Genomic DNA, 19,460 nt, shown 5'->3' with positions numbered 1-19,460 from the left:
GCATCTATTTCCCACTTTCCTATCCTCTAATCAGTGCCCATCCATCTTTGTGTTTGTAGCATCTATTTCCCACTTTCCTATCCTCTAATCAGTGTCCATCCATCCTTGTGTTTGTAGCATCTATTTCCCATAATCAGTGTCTATTTCTCCTATCCTCTAATCATCAACTTTTCTTTCCTCCGGCGGCCAAAGGTCCGGATTCACCTGGAGGGGGGCCAAATTCGCAACTCCAGGGATAAACCTGGGTGCTCTGAAGCTGGTATGCAGTGGTGGCTTTGCGTGGTATAGAAAGCGTACGTGATATGCAGACTCTTGGATCCGCATGCCAGCCTGCAAGGCACCCTAACCGCTAAAGTAACGCCACCCCTTTGTTTCCTGTTCCTCCGCTCGCAGGTTTTAACCAATACGGATGAGGACGTCCAGGAGATGGGGGACTCCATTGTGCAGAAGGTCCAGGCTGCGTGTTGGGGGGATCTACAGTGGTTTGTAGAGAGGTATGTGATGTGGGGAAAAGGGAAGAGCTTGGCCTGTCGACTGCTTAGCTTTCTGGAACAGGTCCTTCCGTCTCCCTTTAAGTGCTAAATAATCAGCTGCCGGTTTATTCATTTATTTTATTTATTTGAATTTGTATATATCACGCCACACGCCTTGGGGCGCTCAAAGGGTCCCTCTTGCTTTCAGCCCGTGTGTATGAACCTACCTGTGTCTCTAGTCCTCCATCGGGTATTCCAAATGCATGGTCTCCAGAACCACCTCTTCGAAACATCTAGGCATGCATTTATTGTCTGTGGCGTGGGGACCCAAATGATTTTCGTCTTCTTCGATTGATCACATTATCACCTCATATCACATGTTTCAGTTCCCCAGTGAGCAAAAATGTAAAGTATTTAAAACAAGAAAATTGTTTGCTATTGGGTGCTGTAAAAAGTAAATGGGCATTGTAATTATTTAGCAAGTGGGTATTGTAAATATTTAACAAGTGGGCATTGTAATTTGTTTCATAAGTGGCCATTGCCCCTTATGGATCTTTGTGCAAGTTGGCATTGTAAATATTTAACAAGTGGGCATTGTAATTTGTTTCATAAGTGGGCATTGCCCCTTATGGATCTTTGTGGGAAGTGGGCAAGGTAAATATTTAACAAGTGGACATTGTAATTTGTTTCATAAGTGGACATTGCCACTAATGGACCTTTGTGCAAGTGGGCAAGGTAAATATTTAACAAGTGGGCATTGAATTTTGCTTCATAAGTGGGCATTGCCCCTTAAGGATCTTTGTGCAAGTGGGTATTGCAAATATTTAACAAGTGGGCATTGTAATTTATCCTGTATCCTTCCAGGACACGCCTCGGCTACACATATTGACATCTTAATGAACATATGTCCTTTAATCCTCCATTTTCTCTTTACATTGCCCATTCAAACCCCTCATTCAGCAGTCACAAAGTGTGCTTGAACATACAGATGGCCCTTTCTCATATACTCCTAACACATCCTTGCAAGTGAAAGACCTGTGGTCAGAGCCAGCACCGCCGCAGGGACCTGTTATCCGCCTGGTTGTACGCCAATCCAAAAACGTGTATATTTCACCGGCTAGCGAGTCTCAGCTTCTGATTTCCTCTCAGGATCCTACAAAAGAAGAATGCCTTATTGTTTATGAACTCTAGATATACAGCAGAGCTGAGCACTGATCTCCAGCGAGGAATCCAGGCTTTGCGAACCACGAACCAGGCTGAGAAGAAAATACTGGGAAACTGCCGGATCCTCAGGTGAGGTGCATTCTGGAAGACGCGCTACTGGTTCTTGCACTACGCGTACAGAACACAGTGATTAGGGTGATAGTTTAATATCACTATACATTTCGCCATTAATGCAGGTGCTATACACATGGCAGAGAAACCACAGGAAATGGGCGCCCCACTGAAGGAACATTGGTTGGAGGCAGGGGGGCTTTTTGACTTTGCAGTTACTTTACACAGAGCCTAGTGTGGACCTGGGTGGTTGGGGTGGAGGGGGGGGGGCACTTGTAGACCTGAAGTTGCACAGGCCACCTTCAATAGCATGTTCATTTTTTCTGTAGCAACACTAACCAATGGGGATTTGGGGCAAGCCTGTGGCAAGAGAAACGGGGGGCTGCGTTGGTGCTTTCACTGGTGACCTGGTATTTTAGGAGAAGGTGTTGGCAGGTTCCCTGACTTGTTAGCAGCTCCTTAACATTCTGCTGTGGCCAGGAAGGCTTCACCATTCAGTCCTGTGACTTTTCCATACCTAACCCCAAAGGCCGCGCCTCTGAAATCGCTGGCAACTTAACTTTTTTTTTAATACATCGACTGATGCCCAGCAAATGCATTTCAGATGTATATTTAATCAGAAGGGCGTGGATCATGAAAGAGCTCGGGCAGGCGTTACAAAACCGTCAGCGGCCAGGAACAATCATAAAACGCCCTTATAATGAGTGATAAGAGGCGCGAGTCAAATAGTGCCATGAACTCATGGTTTTATCATGTGTCATAATGGTGATCTGCTCGCCTGCATATGCGTGCAGAAAAGGCCGCTGGAACTCCGCCAGTAGTGGCGGCTTGCTGGTGTTTGGGTGTGATATCATTATAATTCTTAGCCTGCAAAACTCGTACATCCTTTCTTTATAGGCTAGTTGTGACATCACTACTGACCTGTAAAACGAAAAAAAATATTTTTTGGGATGCATTTTTATTAAATTGATCACATAATTTTTCTGCAACACATTGGAATCTGCACATTAAAGGAGATGCCAGAGTATGGCCAATAGACCCCTCAAGTGCCAAGGGCGAGTATGCTCGTCCTTTTTGCATAGACTTGCACTAATAGTCTGGTAGTTAAGGAATCCAATATTGCTGAAAATATGAACAAAGGGTATTTCAAGTCACCTCGGGGTTCTGTGACCTATTGAAAGAGCCCAACCTTCCACCTTGTTCCTCTGTTTAGTCCTGGAACTCCTGAGTGACTTGCAATATTCTGTAACACACGGTAGTGGGGTACTTTACCCTATAGATGTACCTACATGCCTCTTAGAACGCTGAGATAATGCACACCTTGATTCTTTCATGAATGCTCATGACTGTGTGGCGCCGTGACAAGAGGCGGCCATCTTAGATTTCGCGTTTTCTCCCATTGCCCTGGTTCGGGGCAGTGTTTTGTTTGACTCATCCTACCAGACGAAGGCGGCCATCTTAGGTTTTGAGTTTTTCTCCCGTTGCCCTGGTTCGGGACAGTGTTATTTGTGACTCGTACTAGCAGACGGAGGCAGCCATCTTAGGTTTTGAGTTCTTCTCCCGTTGCCCTGGTTCGGGACAGTGTTATGTGTGACTTGTACTATCAGACTGAGGCGGAAATCTTAGAGTTTGAGATTTTCCCCCCTTTGCCCAGGTTCGGGTCGGTGTTGTGTGACTCGTACTACCAGACTGAGACGGCCATCTTAGGTTTTGAGTTTTTCTCCTGTTGCCCTGGTAAGCGTCAGTGTTATGTGTGACTCGTCCTACCAGACGGAGGCGGCCATTTTAGGTTTTGAATTTTTCTCCCGTTGCCCTGGTTCGGGACAGTGTTATGTGTGACTCGTACTACTAGACAGAGGCAGCCATCTTAGTTTTTGAGTTTTTCTCCCTTTGCCCTGGTTCGGGACAGTGTTATGTGTGAGTTGTACTACCAGACTGAGGCGGCCATCTTAGGTTTTGAGTTTTTCTCCCGTTGCCCTGGTTCGGGTTGGTGTTGTGTGACTCGTCCTACCAGACTGAGGCGGCCATCTTAGGGTTTGAGTTTTTCTCCCGTTGCCCTGCTTCGGGTTGGTGTTGTGTGACTCGTCTTTGCTAGTTAGGGCACCAGTCTACTCCTTGGCCCATAGACACCATTCGTCAAGCTGGAGGGGCCCTCTTTATGACGTGCTCGTGCAGTTGTGTGTAGCACACCAGATCCTGGAAACCATCTTGTCTAGAAGACATTAATAGGCTAAGGTACATTTTGTATAATTGCCCATTAGTTATTAATGGTGATGGCCGCTGCAGTCATGTAACTTTTCATGAATGGAGGTTGTCAGGATTTGTGGAGCAGCGGGGGCTCATGGGGGCCTCTGCAAACCAGAGCCACCACAAATGATATGATATGATATTTTATTTATATCGCGCTCGTACACAGGTGTTTCAGAGTGTCAAATAAGCCCTGGTGATGCCACGTTCTGGCGCCCTGGACCATGTTGGAACTTCATTGTCCATGATTCTCGTCAGCAATGTGCCGTGCGTACGTGCCGCCGGGTCGGCTTCATGTGATCTGCCCCTGCCGGGTGCTGATTATTGCTGTTCACGGCACAGGCCGGGAAGCAGGAGCTTCTTTCCGCATCTAGAGTAGCAAGAGTTGGGAGGCGTGCTTACCTCAATAGCTCCATTGACCTCATGGCAGGGAAGTGGTTGCACTGCAGCGAACGTCGGGCCCTTGCATCGTAGCCCGCTTGTCTTCAACCCCTTCTCCAGGACGCTTGAAGAGCCCTCGAGAGACTCCTCGGGCATGAGATAAGTACAGTGTTAAATATGTATCATGCTCCGGAGTGGTGTTATGGGCATGTGCTCTGTGAAGGCAAGAGAGTCAACCTAATAGTGCCCACATTTAAACCCTATGCTACGACTTTATGAATATGTTTTTTTGCTTATAATGCGCTGGAGCCCGCAGGCATCAGGGCGCGACATATATAACAGACAAATGCAAGCAGCTTACAATTTAGACAAACAGTTAGATGGTTCCTAAAGGTACTACTATTTTCTTCCCTACGCATCTCAGCAGGAAGCTTTTTCTAGACCAACCCAGCCTGTACCATGAAAGAACGCCCATTGCCTCTAACTCGTTTACATCTGGACCGAGACAAGTGCATAGAGTCCTTAGACCGAGTAACTCTGAAATGCTTTTGACTATATCAGGCGTTCTTTTAAGTATTCTGGTGCTTGTCCATAAAAGCATCTATGCACGATGGTACTGATCTTAAAACATATTCTAGCTTCTACTGGAAGCCAGTGAGGCTCCCTCCTGTGTACAGACAGCGGGTCTCGTCTTGTTATACCTTTTGATAATCGGGAATGCATCATTCTGAAGTATCTGAAGTTTTTTGATGCAGTCCTTACCTGCTCCGGCCAATAACGCAGTACAATAGTCGAGCCTGGCCATTTTAACTGCTCGTACTTTTGTCCTGCAGTTTGCCAGAGTGACCTATCCGCTTTGACATCTGTGCAGAGCCTGCTGAAGCAGGTTCGAATCCCGGCAAGGCCAAACTCAGCCTTTCATCCTTCCGAGGTCGATAAATGAGCACCACAAACCGTGGGTAATAATAAGCAGCGCTTAGATACCTGAGGGTTTGTAGCGCTATATAAATGCTAAATTATCATTATTATTATTATGCCTTCACTATGCTAAGCAGTCTTAAGTGATATTGGGCCTCATTGTAAGGGAAACGGTAAGTGGTTAACGGCGCCGGTAAAGGTGCCGGCCCCGTTAACCCCATACCGCCTCATTACGAGGTCCCCTCGCGGGACCCGCTCTGCACATCTGGTTTTGCCAGACGTGCAGAGCGGATTCCGCGAGGGGAGGAGGGAGCAAACAACGGGCCGCTCGTAATCGGCCGTTGTTAGCTCCCGCCCCCATTCCCATCCAGCCCTATGGGGGCTGAAATGGGAATGGGGAAGGTCCGGGCCCGGGTTCCTGGAGAGAGGAATTACTGGGCCCTCCGAACTCGGAATGGCCCGGTAATTCCTTATTCTGGGAACCCAGACCCGGACCCGATTTTGTCGGCAGCCATGCCGACAATAGCGGCATGGCTATCGCCAAAATCGTAATGAAGCCCATTGAGTTTTATTGACTACGTTGTTTACATGGGCTTCAGCTCCAAGGGATTGTTCCAGAATCACCCCCATGGCTTTCACCTTGGACGCTGTTTTCATATAATGGCCATCTATAGTAAAGCGCTCATACTGTATAGGTAGTTTAGTACGTGACTGTATGGAACCGAAAATATGAAACTCGGTCTTAGCTGAGTTAAGGCAAAGACCCTTTGTTGTCATCCAAATTTGGATAGATTTATAGATTTGTTCAATGCTCTCCAGATCCTTGTCATAATCCCCGGTTTTAGCTCTATGTTGAGCTGGGTATCGTCATCAAAAGATCACATAGGGTGTGCCAAAAAATATTTGGGTGGGAGTTGGGCCCTCACAGGACACCATTTGTAAACCACAGCTCTCCCAGCAAAATTGCTTGTCTCCAGCATTGCATGCCCACATTCCATGTGCCTGCTTTTGGCATGTGGCTACACCCCAGCATTTACGTAACTGTTAGTGTATGGTGCAATGCACATGTTCAAAGGTCGTTGTGTCCATTTGCATCGTGTTGACCACACTTTATGTCGCTTTCTTTGTATGTTGCTATGCATGCGCTTATAGTTAGTGCTCTGTGTTATGAGACACCAGAGGTGCACTGGGATGAATAGTATAGGATCAAAGGACACCAAGCAAGAGTGTTTACCAGCGTCCATGGCTTGTTTAGTGAGAAGGCACCTGCTCCTCAGCATGCCGTGCAGTTTCCCCTTTATTTCGCCCTGCCTATCCAATCAAGTATCCCTAATCCTCTTCCTCCCATTGGCTGCCTTGTGGTGAGCTGTTATTTACTAATCAGGAACCCGTGCCACCCACGGTGGGAGGGCCGTGCTCCATTCGACGTCAGTGGTTAGGGAGGGGGTGTGCGTATCACCCTTACAGGCTTGACAGAGGTGGTGCCTTGCTGGGCAATCAGCAAACCTGGTCTAGACAAAGCTGATCAATTCAGCACTGCTAAAGTGTTGGTTTTTTGTATAGTTCCACCTCAATGAGGGTTTTCAATTTCGCCGACACCTTCTTTTTTTTCTAATGTTCGTTTTGTAGAACTGTGAGACATAACTTAGCGGAACGATACCCTCTCACGGAAGAGATTGGCAAGAAACTGGAGGAGCAGATCCAGAAGGCAGAAATCCAGGCAGCAGAGTTTTTCCTGGCAACACATCTTCCCACAATCAAGGTACTTCCTGGATTGTTTGTACTTCTTAATCGCCTGCTCTTTGAAACTGGTTTCATTTTGTTCAATGAAATGCTACGTTGTATAAAAAAATAAGATTATGCTCTGCACATGTTTCAATTCTCAGCTGACCCCCCATCTTATTATTTTCCTTCAGAAAAGAGCCGAGAGTTCTCACTCTGTATCATAATTGAGATGTGTGTTTTGGTTTTGTAAATACTTGGGAGAAAATAGTTGTCTGTGAAATGTTTTTAATACATTACAACATTTGGTTCAATTAGTGGGCAATATTTGTCCAGAGATTACCACTCTGGGTATTTTATTTATTTATTTTTATTTATTATATACTTTTAGCTGTTACGGCTTTGTATATACAACACATATTATACATTACATACAAAGGAAATGCATAAATTCAAATCCTTGAACGGTAGAGCACATACATTTGCGCAATCCCTATCATAATTTACAATAAATAACACATGAATTATTAAACAATTAATCTAAACAATTTAAAATGACTACGATTTTCAGATAAAATGTAACCATAAAAAGATGAAATTGATATCATCGCCTTCGCTTAGAATTCTTCCATAAACAAGAGACATTGGGGGTTATTATGACCCTGGCGTTAAGGGTTAAACGGTGCCGTAAAAGCTGTCGGTGCCATTAAACCCTTAACGCCTGATTACACGGTCCCTTTGGGGCTCCCGACCTTAACGGCTGGTCTGGACCAGCCGTTAAAGTAGGGACCCGCAAAGGGACTTCCGAGGTATTTACGGTACCGCAATTTGCGGTACCGTAATTACGGCCTGCCCCAGTCCCATTGAGCCCTATGGGGCAAAAATGGGGAAGGGCCAATGGTAAATGGGGAATTACCGCCCCGCCAACCTTGGAATGGGGATGGTATTTCCCCATTTACCATTGGCGGACTCGTTACAATACCGGCAGCAAACATGGTGCTACTAGCGACATTGGTTACCGCCGGTGTTGTAATGAGGGCCATTACTAGGATCATACATGTTATTATATGACTTTAAAAACATAGTGCGCAGTGTAGTAAGACTTTCACAGTAACCAGGAAATGATGCTTTAGGGATTCAGAGTCCTGACACCCACATAAACGACACATTTGGGGTCATTACGAGTGTGGCAGTAAGGGGTTAACGGCGCCGGTAAAGGTGCCAGAGCCGTCAACCCCTTACTGCCGCATTACGAGTCTGCTCACGGGCACCCGCTAAGGACGTCTGGTTTTATCAGGCGCCCTTAGCGGGTTCCGCGAGTAGACCAGTGTGCTAACAATGGGCCCGTTATTAACGGGCCCGTTGTTAGCTCCCTCCCCATTCCCATTGAGCCCTATGGGGGCTCAAATGGGAATGGGTTCCTTGAATGAGGAATTACCGGGCCCTCCAAGGTCGGAATGGCCCGGTAATTCCTCATTCAAGGAACCCGGACCCGATACCCAGTAAGGGGGTAACCATGCCGCTAATAGCGGCATGGTTACCTCCTAACTCGTAATGACCCCTATTCTCTCTGCTCGGCTTATGCCCGTTCTTGCGCCTTTTATCTCGAGAGCCTCACATTGGTTAAACTTTAACATGAGATAATACCTAAAAATCTGTGGGCTAGGATATGCCATGATGTACAAAGGCTTAGTATTTTAACTGAGGTCCTTCCAAAGATGTGGCACATCATTTGAAGCTGTTAAAGTTCCTTTTATTGAATCAGTCCTTTAACATGTGTAAAAGAATATGTACATTTAAGTAAAGTAGCCTCTTTTTTGGAGAGTGTGATATTACTAGCATTGTAGGATCCCTTGCAATATTCTGATCTCCTTACTTGAAAAGGCATTGCAGCTGATACAACTCGGGTGCCTTGATTGAAACAGACAACACGTGTTTCGCGCTCCCATTGCGCTTTGCCAAGGCTGGGGATATTGAACAATATGAATTCTATTCAATGGCTGTAGCTCTTATTGTATCTCTGTGTTCGTCTTGGAAATAATTTTTATAATCATTGCATTTGCTTCCAGTATGATAACTGCAGTTAACTCCATCCTTGCTCACGCCTCTCTCAATCCGCTGTTACACCTGTGGCTTGGTTACAATTTTATAGTTTTTTGAAATGTCAAAACAATTTTTAGTCTAATGATTGCTTTCTCGCTCTGAAAATATGTTAGGATCATTTCATGGAGGACTGTACGGACGTGCGTTGGGTTCGACTACACTTGGAGGAGAAGCTCCAGATCCTGGACATGAAACAGTGCGAGGTAAGATACATGGAATCCCTGAGTCCTGTCCATGTGGGGCTGCCCTAAGGGACACACATTACAAGGGATCTTATCATGAATGTGATCTGCTTTCTTGCAGCTTCTATTTCTGTATTAATGCCCTTGGCCGAGGGCTTTAATGTGAGATAGTGGCCTCATTAGTTAATAGTGACATCATCATAATGAGTCTTATCCTTCCTCATCACAGTTATTATTTTCTCGGGGTGGTAGATAACCAGGAAACACATATCTGTGTTGGCTCTTTCAATAAAAAAAAAATGAAGATGCCATTCATAGAAACATTTAATGCCACTTGAGGTCTCGTTAAGTCAATCAAATCACTGGGTCGTTTCTTGTGTTATGCAATACTCGAGAGTAATTTACAACATTATATGGTTTGACTTTTGAACATGTTGCAATATCTAGTAGCATAAAGCACAAAGAGTTTTTATTCTGAAAAATTATTGAAATGTGTGTGCATCATAACAACACAAAGACAACCATTATTAGAAAATAAAGGAATAAAAAATAACGTGAAATCAATTAATTTATTCTGCACATTGATTTACAAGAAAAAAAATGCAGACATTGATAAACGACCCTTGCAAATATTTATATATTTATTTATTTTATTTATTGAGCATCTGTTGGGAGCCTATGCAACAGAATGGTGTTTCCAGATAGTTGGAGTTAGAGGAGCGTGGGGGCTCTAGCAGGGGACTATATATGGAGGGAAAGTTGGAGATAGCATGGTCCCAGGCCCAGAAAGCCTTGTGGATGATGCAGAGGGTCTTCAATTTGATCCTTGCAGCCACCGGGAGCCAGTGGAGAGATTTTAGGGCTGGAGAGATACAGTCCCTGGGCTTGAGACCAAGGATAAGTCTTGCAGCCCTATTCTGGATTAGCTAAAGGGGCATAGGGAGGGGGAGATTGAGGAAGAGGCTGTTGCAGTAGTCCAACCTGGAGATGACCAAAGCTCTTGAGACATTAAGCTTCTGAGGACAGGGAGAATGCCTTTAAGGAGGTAAAGCTGGAAGTGGGCCTTCTTGGCAAAGTCCAGGATATGAGGGGTAAAGGAGAGAGCAGAGTCAAAGATGACCCTATGGTTTTTGGCCTCACAGCATGGTGAGGGTGCAGTACCTAAGGAGAGCAGCCAGAGGGTAGGAGGGTAATGGGGCACGGGTGCCCAAATGAGAAGGATCTCCGTCTTACTGGCATTAAGAGAGAGATTGTTAGCCACACACCATGCCTGGATGGCGGTCAGACAATTGTGAATGAGAGAGGAAGAAGAGGTAGTAGAGGGAAGTTTGAAGGAAAGCTATGTGTCATCAGCATACCACTGGAAAGGAGAGAAGGGGGAGATCAGGTGAGCAAGAGGAGCGAGATAAATAGTTATGAGCTGTGGCAATAGGACGGAGCCCTGCGGGACGCCGCCGGTAGAGAGGGAGGTGGTGGAGGAGAAAGGGCCCATTTGCAGCTGGGAAGGGCAGTTAGTGAGGAAAGAGAAATATGGACAATTGACAGCGTTTGACATTCGTTTGAACAATTGATCTTGAGATGGTTGGCATAATCTGGTCTTCATGCAAAGTTTACTTTCATTCCATTCTTTTTAATTGATAACCTTTAGTCAGATATTCTCTCATTAAAGAAAGCTTGATGAGAGAATATCGTTGCACTGTGGCACGTTTAGGAACAAGGTGGTCGCAGGTAAAATTAGATACAAACAACGTATAAATTCAATACTGCACAGAGTCTCGCACAGGGATATAAATTATAACTGCTTATAACCTAATTATGCCACGCAACCTCACATGTGCAAAATAAGAAAAACAACTTATCTGCTGCCCGAACAGCAAAGAAAGAGGAGGTCGTTGGTTTCACAGAGAGAATTAAAGGAGTATAAGGATTTTGATTGGCCAGAGGAGTCGTTTTATGGGAGTTGTAGTTTTTTTCTTGGTGTTTGCACTTGAGTTATGCTGCTCGAGAAGTAAAGAGAAGAGTTGAGCTTAATCCTTCGCCTCTGTTTCTTTAATAGAATCATGGCTTTCTATAACGTTAGAATTCTCTCATCAAGGAAAGCTTCTGAAATCCTACAGGAATTTAACAAGAATCCAAAATGACGCAGACCTCTTAGCCACGCCTGAAGCGAGCAACACCTCGAATAAGAAATAGAGTCTGTGTTCCTCCATCTGGCAAGGCTGCCTTGGTAGAAGGTGCACTGATGTAGCTCGGGTTAGCAGGGCAGGACTTGATCGGGACAGGTCTCAGTTACCAGGACAGCGATGGCAAGAATGAGGGACACCGCAAGACCACATGCTTCTTAAATAGATGGCCGTATTAAAATGCAAAAAGCTTGGTTGGCTTGTAATCAAAAGTCGTCTGTAGAGATGTGCCCAGCAAATATGAAAAGGAAGGAGAAAAGGAGAGATGACAAAAACTCAGTGATTTGTTCTCAATGTTGGGTTTCTGGGTATTACCACATTTCATTATCCTATCACACATTTCATTATCCTATCACACATTTCATTATCCTATCACACATTTCATTATCCTATCACACATTTCATTATCCTATCACACATTTCTTTCTTTAAACCTGCTCTCAATGCACTCCACTTTGTCACTTTGCACTAGATGTCCATCTAATGAAACTGACATTTGTTTATTCCTCATAATTTTATATTGAATACAGAAAACAATTACAATATAAAGACTATGATATTTAAGATAATGTACAAATCACATAATTGCATACAGGTTAATTTCCAATATATGCAATGGCATAGGTCAGAGCTAGTTTTGGTATTAATGTAGGGTAGTGTGTCATCAAACCAGCAAATAACACATTGCATAATATTTGGCCTGTGGAATAAAAAGGGAGCAAAATACTGTGTTATATTTAGGAAGAAGGGGAGTGAGCATGGCATGTGTTCTAAGGCAACCCGCAATATTACACAATAAGCACTTGATTTTTTTTCACAAAATGGAAGGAATACATGTGGGTGTTCCAGGTGTCATCACCTGCCAGTGAAATGCCACGTGCAGTCATCTGAAGCATCACGCTAGAAGTGCACTTATCAACCTACTAATGCTTTGCCATTATTGCACTTGGTCAGTATAATCCAGCGGTGTTGTCTTTTTGCAGCGCTTTGTAAGGACCATCCACCACAGAACCTGCGTGGAGTGTCTGAGGGCGCTTCTGATGGCCCTGAGAAGGCTCTCCTCTGCAGAGCAAAAAGACGTGAGCAGAGCATTCTTAAAGGAAGGACAACAGATGCAAAATCTCTTTAAAAAACATTTAGTAAGTTTCTTTCATAAATTGTTTTTTTTTCCTCTAACTGTAGGGTTTGAAAAAGTAAAGTATGCTGCTGTAGGTAGACCACACCAAAACAGAAGAGGTGATGGCTGCAAGGTTTAGAATACATCTTAACCTCTGGCATTGCTCTGGGCAACCCTCCAGACCATCGTTCTTTGCCTGCCAAGTCATTAAAGAAGGGGAAAGACCATATGTAAATCAGGCTTGGTCTCATCCCCAAAGGGGTAGTCCAGCCCGAACTGCTAGGTCACATCCCTTCTGCATGAGACCACAAGCATCCCCAGACATGTTTCAGCCTCATTGGACCTCATCAGTGTCGAGTGGCTTGGGTCTCTAGGCCCAGCAGGCACTGCACTGAACCCACGCCTGGGCAAACCACCCCACTTGCAGTGACTACAGCAAAACTAAAAAGGTGATGTCATGAAGGTTTGGAATTAATCTTAACCTCTGTCATTGCTCTGGGCAACCCTCCAGACCATCGTTCCACACCTGCTAAGCCATTACAAAAGGGGAAAGACCATATGCAAATCAGTAGTGGTCCCACCCCAAAAGGGGCTGTCCATCCCTTCTGCAGAGACCACAAGTATCCCCAGACATGTTTCCGCCTCATTGGGCGTCCTTAGTGAGGAGTAGCTTGGGTATCTAGGCCCCGCTGGTATGGGACCTACGTCTCTGCATACCCGTCCTACTCGGGGTAACAATAGCAAAACAAAAGAGGTGATGGCTGGAAGGTTTAGAATGAATCTTAACTCTTGCATTGCTCTGGGCAACCCTCCAGACCATTGGGCCTGCCAAGCCATTACAAAATGAGAAATACCATATACAAATCAGGCTTGGTCCCACCCCAAAGAGGGCGGTATGGAGGTTTGCCCAGAGCAATGCCAGAGTTTAAGATTGATTCTAAACCTTCCAGTCATCACTGCTTTTGTTTTGCTCAGTTACTCTGAGACAGTCTGAGCAAGAGGCCAGGGGAAGGAAGTAATTCACCCTGTTTTTGTGTGAGAAACCGTAAAAGCCAGAAGAAGGGAGGCATTCTCCTGGTAGTTGAATCTGCAAAAAGGATCAAACCACAGAATATTGTGATCCAGGGGGAAGAGAGCGACCCCCCTCCCCTCTAACCCCCTTCTCCCCGGGGTGAGGAAACTGAGAACCGTCTGATACAGAGTATTACAGGATTGGCAATCCTTTTCATGAGAAGTATTGGGACCAGGGGAAGGGAGTCATTCCCCCTGGTAAAGAACTGCAACCAGAACTGTGCCACCCAGTCCAGGAGAAGGGAAGCATTCTCCTGGACCAGGAACACGGATGCAAACATTTTAGTTTAGTTATGCATGTAAGGGACAGAATTAGAGCTTTGACATGTGACGGTGGACTCTTTAATGTACAAGGACATTCTGACAGACCCATTAGCACTTTAGTTGGGGTAGGGAAACCCCTCATGGAGATGGGTAAAGTTAAGTTTTCTCTTTATTTTCTTGGTGAATAAAAGTCTATAACAACCACTATGCCACCTGCATGCCAGTCTCCTCCTGCACCCTTACAGTACGTAGATATACTGGGAAATCAATATAGTTATTCAAATTTTGAATTTAAGTTCCGTCAGAGTTTCTCAGAATATCATTCTGAAAAAAAACACTATTTCAAAAGAAATGTATGTTTCGGCCATCCTTTAAATCACATGGAATAGAAATATTTGTATATTTCATTGACAGGGACCAGGAAGTGCTCCGCTGATTAATCCCATCGAATCTACGGCAGCCATTCTGCACGCTAAGGACTTTGGGGCACTGAAATATGATGTGTTATACCTCATAACCGCTCATCCAGATGTAAGGTAATCGATGCAAGAATTTCACCTCAAGCATCGAATTCAAGGTCCTTGTCTTTGTTCACACTGTGTTAAATGACAAAAGTCCTGCCTTCCTATAGGAGACCTCAGCAAGTGGAACTGATCACGTAGGACAGGGGGCGGGGCTGCAACCTGCAGCTTTCAAGAGGTTTTCGACTACCACTCCCATGATCCCTTTTCCTGGATATGATGGGCATGGATGATGGGAGTTGTAGTTCAAAACTCTGGAACACTGGTACAGGTTGCTGAACACTGGTCCAGGAAGCTAAAATCCCAAGTCTCCAGATGTTATGATAAATTAGTTAATTTTCCCTGCATGTTTCATGGAATGTTTAATATTCGATTTTGTTTTATCGATCAGTTGTTTTTTCAAGAGGCTTCTGTTGACTCTGGTATTTCTTCGTAGGGATGAGCACCTTTGCACCCTCGTGGACAGCAATACGTCGGTCAGTCGAAAAGAAAAGAAAGCGGTCTTGAATCTCTTGCAGAACAGAGAAGAGCCAACGGAGGAGTCCGAATTTTTGTTTTTTGAGGACATTGAATTAGGGAGGCGCAAGCTGTTTTTCTGCCTTTGCTGCTGCTAGGAGGAGACTGAAGGAAGATTTGAAGATTCAAATCCAGCCTATTGTGCAGGTTGAGATAGATGTTGTTTTTCTGCAGACAACCATGCCAGTGATCTGGCCCGGGCAGGCAAGAGTTCTGGGGCTCTCCTCCTACCTCTGCCCGCTTGATTGGTACCGTTTGGTTTGCATCAGGTCCTGTCTGTGCTTGGGATTGTTGAAGCTTTGTAGTCAAGATATTCTATCCTTGTAAGTTATTGTGTATTTGGAGGCTGGATGTTGACAACAAACTTGCAGGGTAGCAGTCTCCTACGAGAAGATGCGATGGCGGTGCAGGAGCAAGCATTCGACATGTCTGCTCACTGAAAGGAGAAAAGCTAATGAAGCATTACGAGAACATGAACACTACTGGTGACCAATGAGAATGCTCGAATGAAGGCACTAACAGAAGATAAAGGACCACAGGCACACAGTGTATATAATGCTTTACCAGCCAATCAAAATCTGTTTCTGACAACTTCTGCCCAGCTCATTTCAAGCTACTTATTATGATTTCACAGCACACTATTTGTAAACTAACATTGCCTAGATAGTCCACTAGGCAAAAACAAACTGGCTATTCCAGTGTTATTGCCCACAAGTGATGGGAATACCATTATTTTATTTCCAGCATCGAAATCTAGCATTCCGTGGCGAGGGCTACATGCAACAATGCCCTTGCAGGGAAGGGGATCTAGCCAATCAAGATGCTCAGAACGGGGGCTGTGTTTGCTCATGTAAGTTCATGCCCTGTTGTGTGATCTACACACACAGTAATTATAATTAGTTATTTATAATGCACTTAATACCCAGAGGTTTCTAAGCGGAGACCCGGGGATCAAACCTGTGTTACTCTACGTCGTCTTGCTTCCAAAGCGAGCACATTGCCCCTGAGCTATCTCCCGAGTACTTTGACACACCGCTTTCCCTTTGGTACCTTCAGTGCCCAAGAGCAGCCTTATTGGTACCCGTCCACAGCCGATGTGGGTGCCAAGGCCCTTGTTTTTCTATTTTGAAAATGTAAACTTACTTTAGTTTCCATGTATCCCTCTCCAAGTCGGTTTTCTGTGCTGATGACAGGCCACTTATCAACTCATAAAATGATGTACCTAGAGCGGTGTGGGTACGCAGCTACAATGGGTATGTTTTCTTTTAATTTGATTATGTGTAGCCTTGGCACCTTTGTCTGCTGCTCACGGGTGCTGGCACTATAAAGCACTTTGGCAGGCTGACTCTGCAGTAACGGTACCGATGCCTACATTAAGGGGCCCTTGCTTCACTGGTTGGCCGATGCCGTAGTTAATATTGCCCCAACACGATCCACTTTATATTGACATGACTCATGGGAAGTGAAGTCTGCTTTTGATTTTTAGTATAAGACAGCTGGCACAGAAAAACAGATGGGGACACACCAGGGTACACAAAAAAAAATCAAACGATGGGCAGAAAGAAAGGCTCGCACAACAGAGTGAGGTAAGGTGCCAGGCGTGGAGCACTTGGAGGAACACGCCTGCATGATATCGCAAGAAGAGGAGCTGGTATACACAAAATAAGAGGGGCTAGTATACACGAAAGAAGTGGAGCTAGTACACACGAAAGAAGAGGAGTTAGTACACACGAAAGAAGAGGAGCTAGTACACACGAAATAAGTGGAGCTAGTACACACGAAAGAAGTGGAGCTAGTATGCACGAAAGAAGAGGAGCTAGTATGCATGAAAGAAGAGGAGCTAGTATACATGAAATAAGAGGGGCTAGTATACACGAAAGAAGAGGAGTTAGTACACACGAAAGAAGAGGAGCTAGTATACACGAAATAAGAGGGGCTAGTATACACGAAAGAAGTGGAGCTTGTACACACGAAAGAAGAAGAGTTAGTACACACGAAAGAAGAAGAGCTAGTATGCACGAAATAAGAGGGGCTAGTACACACGAAAGAAGTGGAGCTAGTACACACGAAAGAAGTGGAGCTAGTATACACGAAAGAAGAGGAGCTAGTACGCACGAAAGAAGAGGAGCTAGTATACACGAAATAAGAGGGGCTAGTATACACAAATGAAGAGGAGTTAGTACACATGAAAGAACAGGAGCTAGTATACACGAAATAAGAGGAGCGAGTACACACGAAAGAAGAAGAGCTAGTACACATGAAAGAAGAGGAACTAGTATACACGAAATAAGGGGCTAGTATACACGAAAGAAGTGGAGCTAGTACACACGAAAGAAGAGTTAGTACACACGAAAGAAGAGGAGCTAGTATGCACGAAATAAGAGGGGCTAGTACACACGAAAGAAGTGGAGCTAGTACACACGAAAAAAGTGGAGCTAGTACACACAAAAGAAGAGGAGCTAGTACGCATGAAAGAAGAGGAGCTACTATACATGAAATAAGAGGGGCTAGTGTACACGAAAGAAGAGAAGTTAGTACACACGTAAGAAGAGGAGCTAGTATACACAAAATAAGAGGAGCGAGTACACACAAAAGAAGAGGAGCTAGTACACACGAAAGAAGAGGAGCTATTACACACGAAAGAAGAGGAGCTATTACAAACGAAAGAAGAGGAGCTAGTATATACGAAAGAAGAGGAGCTAGTACACACAAAAGAAGAGGAGCTAGTACACACGAAAGAAGAGGAGCTAGTATACACGAAAGAAGAGGAGCTATTACACACGAAAGGAGAGGAGCTAGTATACACAAAAGAAGATGAGCTATTACACACAAAAGAGGAGGAGCTATTACACACGAAAGAAGAGGAGCTCGTATACACGAAAGAAGAGGAGCTAATACACACGTAAGAAGAGGAGCTATTACACACGAAAGAAGAGGAGCTAGTATACACGAAAGAAGAGGAGCTATTACACACGAAAGAAGAGGAGCTAGTATACACGAAAGAAGAGGAGCTAGTACACACAAAAGAAGAGGAGCTAGTACACACAACGAAGAGGAGCTAGTACACACAAAAGAAGAGGAGCTAGTACACACAACGAAGAGGAGCTTACACACGAAAGAAGAGGAGCTAGTGTACACGCAAGAAGAGGAGCTAGTACACACAAAAGAAGTGGAGCTAGTACACACAAAAGAAGAGGAGTTAGTACACACGAAAGAAGAGGAGCTAGTACACACGAAATAAGTGGAGCTAGTACACACGAAAGAAGTGGAGCTAGTATGCACGAAAGAAGAGGAGCTAGTATGCATGAAAGAAGAGGAGCTAGTATACATGAAATAAGAGGAGTTAGTACACACGAAAGAAGAGGAGCTAGTACACACGAAATAAGAGGGGCTAGTATACACGAAAGAAGTGGAGCTTGTACATACGAAAGAAGAGGAGTTAGTACACACGAAAGAAGAGGAGCTAGTATGCACGAAATAAGAGGGGCTAGTACACACGAAAGAAGTAGAGCTAGTACACACGAAAGAAGTGGAGCTAGTACACACGAAAGAAGAGGAGCTAGTACGCACGAAAGAAGAGGAGCTAGTGTACACGAAATAAGAGGGGCTAGTATACACAAATGAAGAGGAGTTAGTACACACGAAAGAACAGGAGCTAGTATATACGAAATAAGAGGAGCAAGTACACACAAAAGAAGAGGAGCTAGTATGCATGAAAGAAGAGGAGCTAGTATACACGAAATAAGAGGGGCTAGTATACACGAAAGAAGTGGAGCTAGTACACACGAAAGAAGAGGAGTTAGTACACACGAAAGAAGAGGAGCTAGTATGCACGAAATAAGAGGGGCTAGTACACACGAAAGAAGTGGAGCTAGTACACATGAAAGAAGTGGAGCTAGTACACACGAAAAAAGTGGAGCTAGTACACACGAAAGAAGAGGAGCTATTACACACGAAAGAAGAGGAGCTATTACACACAAAAGAAGAGGAGCTAGTATATACGAAAGAAGAGGAGCTAGTACACACGAAAAAAGAGGAGCTAGTACACACGAAAGAAGAGGAGCTAGTATACACAACAGAAGAGGAGCTAATACACACGTAAGAAGAGGAGCTATTACACACGAAAGAAGAGGAGCTAGTATACACGAAAGAAGAGGAGCTATTACACATGAAAGAAGAGGAGCTAGTATACACGAAAGAAGAGGAGCTAGTACACACAAAAGAAGAGGAGCTAGTACACACAACAAAGAGGAGCTTACACACGAAAGAAGAGGAGCTAGTATACACGCAAGAAGAGGAGCTAGTACACACGAAAGAAGAAGAGCGGGTACACACGAAAGAAGAGGAGCTAGTACACACGAAAAAAGAGGAGCTAGTATACATGAAAGAAGAGGAGCAAGTACACACGAAAGAAGAGGAGTTAGTACACACGAAATAAGAGGAGCTAGTATACACGAAAGAAGAGGAGCTAGAACACACGAAAGAAG

At 44.6% G+C, this 19,460-nt stretch overlaps 1 protein-coding gene across 1 annotated transcript; it reads left to right on the top strand.

Moving 5' to 3' along the window:
• The first annotated feature begins 396 nt into the window (after positions 1-396).
• Positions 397-15,901, top strand: LOC138527386 (exocyst complex component 3-like protein 2). The gene is made up of 7 exons (XM_069638461.1): positions 397-494; positions 1,665-1,766; positions 6,924-7,056; positions 9,233-9,322; positions 12,468-12,623; positions 14,351-14,472; positions 14,894-15,901. The coding sequence occupies exons 1-7, from the start codon at positions 427-429 to the stop codon at positions 15,069-15,071; spliced, it is 849 nt and encodes a 282-aa protein (XP_069494562.1). The 5' UTR covers positions 397-426; the 3' UTR covers positions 15,072-15,901.
• Positions 15,902-19,460: the final 3,559 nt, after the last annotated feature.

Source organism: Ambystoma mexicanum, chromosome 14, assembly GCF_040938575.1.
Source record: "Ambystoma mexicanum isolate Mex_15411 chromosome 14, UKY_AmexF1_1, whole genome shotgun sequence".
NCBI lineage: Eukaryota > Metazoa > Chordata > Amphibia > Caudata > Ambystomatidae > Ambystoma > Ambystoma mexicanum.
This window is presented reverse-complemented; position numbering and strand designations above follow the sequence as displayed.